This window comes from Tamandua tetradactyla, chromosome 5, assembly GCF_023851605.1.
Source record: "Tamandua tetradactyla isolate mTamTet1 chromosome 5, mTamTet1.pri, whole genome shotgun sequence".
NCBI lineage: Eukaryota > Metazoa > Chordata > Mammalia > Pilosa > Myrmecophagidae > Tamandua > Tamandua tetradactyla.
The window spans coordinates 13,288,310-13,300,446 of record NC_135331.1 but is presented as its reverse complement, the minus strand read 5'-3'; the positions used below and the strand labels follow the sequence as shown (position 1 = coordinate 13,300,446).

Genomic DNA, 12,137 nt, shown 5'->3' with positions numbered 1-12,137 from the left:
ACAACTGAATCTAACTACCACACCAGGTGAAACTGACTTCAAATCTGAGCATCACAGTTCCTTTGTTCATAAATTGCCACAGGTTTTGCAGCTGGTATTGCTTTGTTATAACCCTTATCTTATTGGCTATATTTTATACCATGATGGTACTTGGAGGATTTAAAATGTCTGCCCTCAAATGACTTGAATATCAGTTCATTGTTAATTGTTTCCTCGTTAATAAAAGAGGAAACCTTTATTTCTGAGTCATTTTCATTTTGCAAATTCAGTATTTGGAACTTAGCGTGTTTTTAGGAGAGAAAAACTGCACCTGAAAGAAAACCATTCACTCAAGGTCACAGTTCCCTTTTTACTATCCCTCGTAAAATCAAAGAGAAAGGGTGGATGCAAGTAATGGAGTCCAGTAGTAAGTGGAGCTTTCTGCAAGAGCTTTTTCATTTACAAAATGACCAAGTTGAATGAGCCCTTAGCTCTCTGCCCACAATTGATTTATGGAGAGTCCTGCTTTGACTTTAATCAACACATTTTCTTGGGGAGGTTTCTTGTGAATGGAACTACAGAACTAGAAGGACTTTTATGGCAGGTCAAAGGACAGGATTTTGCCACTGTCCTCTAAGATGTAACCCAGTATCTTGGAAAGGATTGTGGGGAACCAGACATCTCCAGGCCAAGAGTGTTTTTGGCACTTCTTCTGAAATACAGTAGAGGGTAAACATAAAATAGCACCATGGTATGAAAACTCAGATCCTCCATATGTGGAAAGTTACATTCCTCTGTGGAAAGTTACATTCCTCTGTGATACAAACCCTAATCCCATTCATAACACGCGTCACATTTGTAATTAGCTAACTTTTGACTTCCCTGCTTTGTTAGCACCCTGTACCTTAGTAGTGCTTATTACAAGTATCATTAACTGCCTTCTTACCTGTATCGAGCCTGAGGTCATTGGGCTGGTTTGAAATGATGTATGTACCCTAGAAAAGCCATTTTTTAATCCTAATCCCATTTTGTAAAGGCAGCCATTTCTTCTAATCCCTATCCAGTATTGTATGTTTGAAACTGTAATTAGATCACCCCCCTGCAGATGTGATTTAATCAAGAATGGTTAAGATGGATTAGGTGGAGGTGTGTCCCCGCCCATTTGGGTGGGTCTTGATTAGTTTACTGGAATCCTATAAAAGGGGAAACATTTTGGAGAAAGAGAGATTCAGAAAGAGCAGAGAAGAACAACACAGCCATGAGAAGCAGAGAGAACCAGCCAGCAATATTTGGAGATGAAGGAAAATGTCTCCCAGGGAGCTTCATGAAACAGGAAGCCAGGAGAGAAAGCTAGCAGATGACGCTGTGTTCACCATATGCCCTTCCAGATGAGAGGGAAACTCTGACTGTGTTTGCCATGTGCCCTTCCACTTGAGAGTGAAACCCTGAACTTCATCGGCCTTCTTGAACCAAAGTATCTCTCCCTGGATGCCTTAGTTTGGACATTTCTGTAGACTTATTTTAATTGGGACATTTTCTTGGCCTTCGAACTGTAAACTAGCAACTTATTAAATTCCCCCTTTGAAAAGCCATTCCGTTTCTGGTATATTGCATTCCAACAGCTAGCAAACGAGAACAGTCATCATGTCTTCCGTTCACTGCTATAGCCCCGGTGCCTAGCAGAGGTACAATGCCTGCAATTTCAAAGGTACTCATATTTTTTGAAAGGATAGACGACTGTGCTAACCAATTAAATGAGCTAACCCTGAGTACATGCATTAAGCAAATAAGAATACACTGAGACTATGAGGCAGGCAATAGTATTTTACAGTGTAAAATAACCCAAATCACTCGTTATTATTTACAAAATGACTTCCTATCTTGCTGCCAGTGCTAATGAACATTGTTGCAGAAAGTCAGTGGCGTTATTTGTATGTGGCCTAAACCTAGTTTAAAAGAAAGAGCTGGGAATCCTATAGCGTGTACTTTACTCCTCCTACAAGCCTCCCTTATCATACTTTTACTGCATATCCCCAATACCATTAACATTCACTTCTGTGTTTTCTAATCATTTCCTGAATATTTTACACAGATACATATTTTTTTATTCTTTACTTCCTCATAAGTTCTTCCAAACACAATACATTTTTTGTCTCCCAAAGTTGTTCAATAGCAGGCACTGAATAACTGTTTGAGGAACTAATTCATTCATTCCACATTCCAATTCAGCTTCTAGAAGAAAGCTGCTAAAATTCAACATTTTGTGAGAGTATGAGGTTGAATGATCTACAATCCCATTTTTACCTGGACATTTCTGATGAAATAAATGACAAAAACCACAATATAAGAAAATGCTTTTATTCCTAACTTTTAGCTCCCATACAGTTTACAAATACACTTTTATTCAGATAATACAACTCTGCAACTAGCAAAGCAGTTGAACTAACACCCATAAATACAGGTGGGGAGACAATTAACATCCACTAACGTGTCTCGACATAAACTGTTCTTTTAATGTCATTTATCTTTTAAAAACAACTGTAAATAGACTACATAATATATGTGGGCAAAAAGGCAATTAAGTGAATCTTTTGAAACACTAAATGTATAATAAACAGTGCATATTATCAACATTTACATGATTCACATCAAAATGATGGCATCCTAAAACGTATTCCTTTTAAAGGATAGATTTATCAATAAAATATTACATATCTTTTAATACTCTGGTACAATACTTCTTCATATACTGCAGGAAAAGTAAAGGTAGGTCTAGTCATCAGCTTGATAAAGGATCCTTTTTCATTAGCTTTTATTAATAAAAGAATTCACTATTAGGTCATAAATAAACAGGCAAATTATTAATTACATGTTTTGAAGTTTAAAAAGAAAATTGTAAGAATTAGTTTTGATATACACCAAAGTTACACAACATACTAAAACCAACTGTTTAATATTTTTGCCTTATGTGAACTGCCCGTGGTAAAAAAAAAAAAGAACAAACTTTTTAGTGATGGAAGATATAATAAACTATTTTTTGGAAATTATTATTCAAGAGGGAGAGGGAAAAAGATTGCAACAAAATTAAGAAAGGGATTACAGATCCTAATAAAGGTATCTTGAAATCAGGGAAGCCATGTGCTTGCTATATAAAACTTTATTCCCCCTGAAAACATACAGAAAACAAAAACCACACCAGGTTGTACTAATTCTACAGTCTAAATTTCCCTTATGGATTAATAATCTACAAAACACTTCACAACTGCATCCCTTTCCACATTCTCCTGAACTAGAAATAGCCCAGGATGTTAAACTGGTTCTTAAAATTCCCAGTAAAATAACCCCTAAGAATAATCACAACAATTTTCTTGGCTGTACCAAAGCAACTGGACTCTATAAGAAGGCAGCGGCACCAAGATATTCACACATTTATGTTCTCATTCCCAATTAGCCACATGGGAAATCACTGATTTTACTGGGAGAAATGAACATAATTTTCAAGAGGGCCCCACTATGGATATGAGGTGTCTTTTTATTTTCTTAAAAAACAAAACATGAAAACACTGAAATTTGGTAGTCTTTTTTTTTTTTAACGCCAGTACCATGTGCCAGATTGTTTCTTCACCAAATACTCAGCCAGCTATGGGACATTATGCAAATGTAGAGTCTATCAACAACCTAAATGTATTCCTTGGCTGCAATCTGCACTCATGTATCTACAACAACCATTTTCCAGGTTACCTGATTCACCTGCTTCTGACTGCTGTGGCCCTGGGCCCTTTCACTTCCTCAGAAACCACTTCCTTGGAACTTTCATTTCCATGATTTTTTAAAACCCTCCCTGGGAGCAACCCCCTCCCCCATCTTCACAACCCCTCTGCCTAATCCCAACCCATGGAAAGTCACACTATCTGACTTGCAATCACCTTTTACCAAACATACTGGACAAGCTTCAGCAAACTGTCTTGGCATAAGTTTACATAACAACATGATCGTTTGCTTACTTAGTGGAGGGAAATCTAAATTAAATCAGTGTTTTATAACAAACAAAACTAGCTAAGAGCAGGCAGTTGAGTTGCAAGTGCAAAACAACTGATCTTAAGCTACAGGCAGAGAGATTAATGCAGAAGATAATATTTGTACAATCTAACCCTTCTATGCTAGTGAAAGACTTTGCCCCCGAAGTCTAGAGTCCAAACTTAAATTGAGGCAAAATGGAGAACTACTAAATGTGACAATGCAATAAAAAGAACAGATTTCACAAGATCCTTGTTGCAAATACTAAACTGGAATCTCTTTCTTTACAGGTTTGACAGGAAGATAAATGTAGTCATTTACATTCCCTTAAGAAGGTAATTACTTTAAGGCCACACCTGTGTTCTAAAGCAACTCTAAATTCAGTGGATGTTGGTGAGGTGCGGGTGGATAGGAAAGAAGAGATCAGTGTACATTTTGGCTATGAAAATGGCAGCATGGCTCTGCCCCAGCTATCTAAAGGTTTCAACGGAGTTCAAAAAGGAATTACTATCAGGGCTGGACCTAGTCCCTTCTTTCAGGAGTCAAAACAAGAAAACTGAGTAAGGAGACCATGACTTAAGGGCAAAGTTGCCATAGCATTTTATTATCTTAACAAAGACAACCAATAATTCTTTAATCAAATACACTCACTGAATGATGACTCAACACACAGGGCAAGGAGAGATGTCTTTGGGAAAGGCACTTAAGGTAGAACATTAGCAGACATTAATGCTTGGTTAAAACAAAAATGAGCTACACTAATTAAAAGTTAGAGAACTTATTAGGACTGCTCCTTTTCACTCTAGCCTACTGCAAATCACTGGCATCAAGGAACCATACATTCACTTCACTCTACTGATGCCGCTGCAATTGGGGCAGTTCTACTTTCAAATGTTCTGTCACCCTAACAAATTCATCCTTATGAGACCAGTTTTCCCAAGTGAAGTTTCAGAAAATTGGTCAGAGCTGGCAGAACTGGTTCAGAAAGCTTCTTAAAAGCTCTCTATTTCTCAATCTGACTTCCGGCTTACACCATCTTAAGCAGTTTGAGATTCCCAACATCACTAGCAGCCTCTAGTTTTGCTAATGGTAGTTGTTTCCCCATGGCACTGGTAGTGGCCATCTATTCTACTGATGACCCCAAATGAGCCTTGCCTCCAATACTCATGCCCTTGTGTAGGGCCCTTCTTCAACCTGGGCTGAGCCTGTGGCTTGCTTTCATCAGTAGAGTGCAGGAAAAGTGATGTGACAGTTCTGGGTCTAAGTCTTAAGAAGGCCTGTCCACTTCTGCTTTTGTGCTCTTGGGAGCTCTGAGTTGTGACGTAAGAGTCCAGCTTCCTTGCTGGAGAGGGCACTTGGAGAGGTTACATGTAGAAGGACAGACCCTGGGACTACATGCGGAAAGAAACAAGCCTAGCCGTCCCAGGGTCTCAGTCAACCTGCTGACTCCATGAGTAACCACCGGCAAGACTAGCAGAACAGCTCAGCCCAGACTAAAGAATAATAAGCAAACAAAAGAAATTTTGTTTTAAGCCACTAAGTTTTGGGGTGGTTTGCCAGCAACAATGGATAATCAAAGCACTGGTCTTCATAGAAGCCTTTTTTCCTAAACACAAGACAATTACTCCAACGCACACAAAATGTGACAAATGTTTTCCCACCACAACCTTCTCAGTCAAAAGGCTGAATGGTAATTGGTCATCTGCTAAGAAGAAAAACACCTCTTATCCTAATTCAAAAGTGTCCATGATTTTCTCCCCATGATTTTTAACAATGTTGTCTTCTAACAGTCTGGAGCATGGACTTAATTATCATTTAGCTAAAAAAAAAAGAGGCCATCAAAATGAATTATCCACTCCTGGATAAGTAATATTAAATGAAACTGTTCCCACTTCTACAGATGCTACTTAACTGTCCCAAATCATTTCTCCTCTCACAAGTGCCCTGTCATCCCTTAAGAGAAAACAAAATTAATTTGTTAAGGTTATAAAAAGGGGGAAAAAAACAAACAAACAAAAAAATGCTGATAACTAGAATTTAAGTCATCATCATCTGCAAAATATACAGGACAATTTAACTGCCGCCTCAATTTAAAAGAAAATTCTATAAAATATTGTCTACATTGTAGAGATGATTTCTTCTTGTCTGAGAAAATGAGTAACTGGAAATCAGGTATATTTGAGTTAGTATGCAGTGGTCTTTAAATGGTTTCAAATTTTGCTTATCAAAAGGTAGAACTACAACTCAAACCTTCCAAATTCAAATTCATTCTTCACATAAACTTTCTTGCATCTTTTCTTGATCCTTCTAGGGAGAGAGTGAAAGTCCGTATCTAGGGAAGAAATAAGTTAGAATTTTTAAAGAACATGATCTAAAAGCTTGGCAAAAGCATTAAACTATTTTACAGTGTATTTAGGAATTTCAACATGATATACTGAAATGATGAATTTCTAACCTATTAAAACATACATCATGTATTTGGGTCACTGTCTTATAAAGGTGATTGACAGGAAGGAGACCTACAGGAAGATGAATTTCCAGCAACATATCTGGAAGAGACATGGGCTTGACAGCAGGAGGCCCAGGGAGTCCAGCACCCCAAGTGACACAGCCAGTCAGAGGTCAGTGGGGACGAGAAGTTCGCCTCCTGCCGCCCAACCATCCAGAGATATGTCTAGATGCTTCCCAGACCCCTAAAAGCATCCCCCAGCACAGCTTGAGTTAATTAACTCTTTAAAAAATTACAGGGATGGTGGTATCTGCTTTTCTGAAAAATTCTTTTTATTTATTTTTTAATGTCTTAAACAAATATTCCCCTTATCCTCCCTCCCCCCGTTCCCCAGTAACCTCTAATCTGCTTTCCATCCTTGTGAATTTGTTATTTCTGGTCATCTTTTATAAGTGATATCATACAGTATTTGTCCTTGGGTGCCTTATTTATTTCACTGAGCATAATGTTTTCAGGGTTCTTCCATGTTGCAGCATGTCTCAGAACTCTATCCTTCCTTATGGCCAAATTGTACCACATTTTATTTATCCATTCATTTGCCGGTGGACACTTGGGTTGCTTTCACCTTTTGGCTGTTGTAAATAATGCTGCCAGACACTGGTGTGTAAATATCCACTTGAGACCCTGTCTTCACTGTCTGGGTACACACCTAGAAGTGGGACTGCCGGGTCATATGGTAGGCATCTGCTCTTCATCACTAATATGAACCGCTTCTCTGTGATCAGTACTCATCTTGCCCCTCACAGTATTAATTCTGCATCTGATTTTAATGCTTAATGAATCCTAAAATAAATCCAGCTTGGAAAAGGACATATAAGGAAAGGAAAAAGGAGACTGGTTTTTAAAACTTAATTATGCTATAATTTTCTGGAACACTCCCAAATCATTTGCCTGCTTAAAAATGACTGTATAAACAATTTACTGATAAAGCACTTAGTATTTCAATACCTATTTCCATGCTGAAGTTTTGGTTGGTCTTCTCATCTGAAACTTTTCTGCTGCTGCATCAGCCCCACGTTTTCATAGACTCTAGCATTATCTTCTCTCATTCTGAAAATAAAGGAAGAAAGAGGCATTTACAAAAATGCAGACCAAGCTGTTTAAACTTGCATGATCTTTAAAAAACATATACTACATTCTTTGGGTATCAGAAATGATTCAGACATAATTCCTACCCCAAGGATGGTCTAACAGAAGATACAGGACATAATTATACAGCAATATAATTATGAAGTTAAAAGTGAAATAAGATTTTACAATATGATTATGTGATTGTAAAAACTTTGTGTCTGATACTCCTTTTATCCAGGGTATAGACAGATGAGTAAAAAATAAGCATAAAAAATAAATGGGGGGGGGGGGCGGTAAAAAGAGGTAGCTTGAACTACTGGGGGACAATAAGAGGGAGGGCTAAGAGTTATGGGATGTATGAGTTTTTTCTTTTTTTCTTTCTTTTTCCAGAATGATGCAAATGTTCTAAAAATGATCATGGTGATAAACACACAACTATGTGATGATACTGTGGGCCACTGATTTGTATACCATGTATGGATACCATGTATGGATTGTATACCATGTATGGACTTCACTTTTTTTTAAAGTGAAGTAAAGCCTTGAGTCACGGTGCTGTCTGGGGTTTAGAGGAAAGCAAGTTGCCTTCCGACCATAAGGAGCACAGAAAACCCAGAGGATGAAGCATCTGAGCTGGGTCTTGAAGAATGGTGGGACAGGTACAAATAGAAAGAAACGGTATTAATTTCAAGTAGAGAGATCTGAATAGGCAAAACCTTGAAGAAGGTAAGTGGAGGTACCGTCAGGCAGTGACTACAGTTCTGTGCAACCTCAGCTCAGGCTACGTGAAGGGAAACAGTAAACATGAAGCTGATGGTGACTTAAGCCTAGGATGAAGGCCCAGTGTGAGCCTGGACTCCTTTCTGCTGAGGAAGGAATGAGATCAGAGTAGCCCTGGAGAACGAGGACTCCAGCAGCTGTGGGCAGGACAAGCCAGGACAAGCAGAGCCTGTCAGGAAGTGACCTGGGATTATACCCTACATGGAAGATCTGGCAGTTTGAAAGTATTATATACCCCAGAAAAGCCATGTTTTTTAATCCCAATTCAATCTTGTGGGTGGAGCCGTTTCTTTTAATTCTGATTCAATATCGTGTAGCATGGAAACTTTTGATTAGATTATCTCCACAGTCCAATTGCAGGCATAGCCTTTTGATTAAATGGAGATGTGACTCCACCCATTCAAGGTGAGACTTGATTAGTTTACTGGAATCCTTTATAAGAGGAGGCATTTTGGAGAGAGTTAGAAGTGCCAGAAATGACAGAGCCGGCAGAAATGACAGAGCCGACAGAAACGTCAAAGCAGAACTGACACAGATGCTGACATTTGGAGAACAGAGGCATGGATGTTTGGAGATGCTTGGAGCCCAGGAGACATCACCATGACATGTTAAGCAAGCCAGAAACTGGAGAGAGCCAAGGGAAGCCAAGAGATGAAGGCCAGCCTCAGAGAAGCAAAGTGAGGAATCCTCACAGGGACAGAGGCTGAAAGCAACTGAGCCCAGGAACAAGGGACTAGCAGATGCCAACCACATGACTGCCCAGCTGACAGAGGTGTTCCTGACCCATCAGCCTTCCTTGAATTAAGGTATCTTTCCCTGGATGCCTGAGTTTGGACATTTTTATAGGCTTAGAATTGTAAACTTTTAACGTATTAAATTCCCTTTATGAAAGTTGTTCCAATTCTGATATATTGCATTCTGGCAGCTTACAATCTAAAACAGATTTTGGTACCAGAGAAGTGGGGTACTGCTGTGGTTTGCAAATACCAAGCATGTTGGAATGACTTTTTAAATGGATAAGGGAAAGATTCTAAGAACTGCGATGTGCTTGATAAGAAAGCCTAGAATGCTCTGAAGAAACTGTTGGTAGAAATGTGGACTCAAAAGATACCTCTAACACGGCCTTAGACAAAAATGAGGAATGTGCCATTGCAAACTGGGAGGAAGGTGACCCTTGTTTTAAAGTGGCACAGAATCTTGCAAAATTGTGCACTGCTGTTAGATGGAAGTTAGAATTTAAAGGTGATAAACTGGGATGCTTAGCAGAGGAAATTTCCAAACTAAATGTAGAAAATGCAGCCTGGTTTCTCATTGCAGCTTGTAATGAAATGTGACAGGAAAGAGATTAGCTGAGACCTGAACTCTTAGGTATAAAGAAACCAGAAATTGGTGGCCTGGAAAATTCTGGACTCCCAGAAAGTGAGACCTCAGGGAACAGGGCATCATGTGAAGATTTAACAAAACACAGAAGCAGTCAGCCATTACAGGACAAGCAAGGATTTGAGATGGAATTATCCAGAAAGTATCTGTGGAAAGTCCTTTTGTCTAATGGGCATGATCCCAGCACACTGCATAGAAAAACAACAAGAGTGTTGCGGGATTTATATAAATTGAACCATTGCCAGTCAGGACTAAAAGGGACAGAAAAGGGACAAACTGAAGGAAAAATTACTTCAGAGGCAAAACCACAGTCTGAAGTCAAGAAATCTTGTGTCAGGAGATTGGACCCACCCATTCACATGGAGAGGGTGAGTTTGTTCTGGAAGCAAAGGGTAGGACTTCCACTTCATTGCTTCTGCCACCACAAGCCTTGGAGAGGGTGGCTCACAATCCTTGGGGGTTGGGGGGAGCCTGGCTGCCAGCCCATTGTTCTGGGGGGGGCTGAGCGTGTGCCCCCTGAGATAGCAGAGAGCCCGGATGTGGCCCCAATGCTTGGAGAGGGTGGAGGTGAGAAAAAAGTGGTCTCCCCAATGTCCCCCAAAGTTGCAACTGAAGAGAGTCAGGCTACTGTGTAGGCCCTTATAAAGGGTGGGGGCTTCTGCTTTCTAAAGCCCTGAGGATAAATGACTCTCAGACTTAGAAATCTAATGGAGTCTGTCCTGCAGGTTTTCACAACTGTTTGGGTCTGGTGATCCCCATGTGCCTTCCACTTCTTCCCTATAGAAATGGGAATATGTATCCAATAACTGCCTCTCCTTTGTATGCTGGCAGCAGATAACTTGTTCTGAGTTTTAAAGATCCACAGCCAGAAGAAAATTTTTGCCTTAACAGACCATGCCTATAACAGACTTTGTTGAGATTTTGTACTGGTTTTAACTTTGTATTGAATTTGTATTGTTACCAAAATGGCTTAAGGATTTTATGATATTGTGATGGAGTGAATGTATTTTGTATGTGGAAAAAACATGTCTTTTGGGGGGTCCAGAGGGTGGAATGTGCTGGTTTGAAAATATTATATACCCCAGAAAAGCCATGTTTTAATCTTGATTCAATCTTGTGGAGGAAAGCTGTTTCTTTTAATCCTGATTCAAAGCTATAGTATGGAAATTTTTTATTAGATTATCTCCACAGCCCAACCTTTTGATTAGATGGAGATGTGACTCCACCCATTCAAGGTGAGTCTTGATTAGCTTACTGGAATCCCTTATAAGAGGAAACATTTTGGAGAGAGTTAGAAATGACAGAGCTGATAGAAGTGTCAAAGCAGAGCTGACACAGATGCTGACACTAGGAGAATAGAGGTATAGATATTTGGAGATTCTTGGAGCCCAGCAGACATCGCCATATGTTAAGCAAGCCAAAACCTGGAGAGACCCAAGGAAAACCAAGAGATGAAGGCCAGCCCCAAAGAAGCAAAGTGAGGAGCCCCCACAGGAGCAGAGGCTGAAAGCAATGGAACCAGAAGCAAAGGACCAGCAGATGCCAGCCACATGACTACCCAGCTGACAGAGGTGTTCCTGACCCATCGGCCTTCCTTGAATTAAGGTAACTTTCCCTGGATGCCTTAGTTTGGACATCTTTATAGGCTTAGAATTGTAAACTTTTAATGTATTAAATTCCCTTTATGAAAGCTGTTCTAATTCTGGTATCTTGCATTTTAGCAACTTACAAATTAAAACAGGATGACAGGAATGGTGAGGCAAAAAACCTGTTAGTCACAGGCATGACACTGGTAATAAGGAAGTCCATGCACCTGGATCTGTTACACCAGTATGTGGGGAAAGTTTTCTGGCAAGAACTGAGATCTCTGACATTCTACTTGCAAATGACTGCAGATAGTAATTTAAAATATGAACTTTCCACTCAGTCCACTGGGAAGAAAAAGCAGGCAGAAGAAGGGTGAACTTGGTGGAGAGAATACTTCTGTTATATGATTTCATGTCCATGTTAAATAGAAAGCAAATGTAAATACAAGCCTCATATATGCTATCTAAACTCTTTATATAGAATATTCAAATCCACACGGGCTTAAAAATCCACATCAGAAGAAAATAGAGACAAGATTCTTCAGGGAAGATAAAAAGTAAATGTTATTCTAGAGTGACTTTAGATTAGACATAATAATAATTTAAAATTGCTATTCACATAATCATTTTAACAAATATTTTGCTATTACATTTTAGTTCAAACAAGGAGTCAACAAGGTTTTTCTGTAAAGAACCAAAGAGTAAATATTTTAGGCAAACCATTAACAGTCTCTACCACATGTTCTTCTTTTTGTTTTTTTTCCTCCATAACCCTTTAAAAATCATTCTTAGCTTATCAGCTTGTATAAAACAAG

At 39.2% G+C, this 12,137-nt stretch overlaps 1 protein-coding gene across 2 annotated transcripts in view; it reads right to left on the bottom strand.

The window, feature by feature from the left end:
* Positions 1 to 2,323: 2,323 nt before the first annotated feature.
* PTPN11 (protein tyrosine phosphatase non-receptor type 11) overlaps positions 2,324 to 12,137 on the bottom strand; it is a 117,348-nt gene continuing 107,534 nt past the window's right edge. For both annotated transcript variants that reach the window (XM_077159891.1, XM_077159892.1), the window contains exons 15-16: positions 7,454 to 7,555; positions 2,324 to 6,328 (exon numbers count right to left, since the gene is read on the bottom strand). In XM_077159891.1, coding sequence (XP_077016006.1) covers positions 7,486 to 7,555 — 70 coding nt within the window. In that variant the 3' untranslated portion in view covers positions 2,324 to 6,328; positions 7,454 to 7,485. The remainder of the gene's footprint in view (positions 6,329 to 7,453; positions 7,556 to 12,137) is intronic.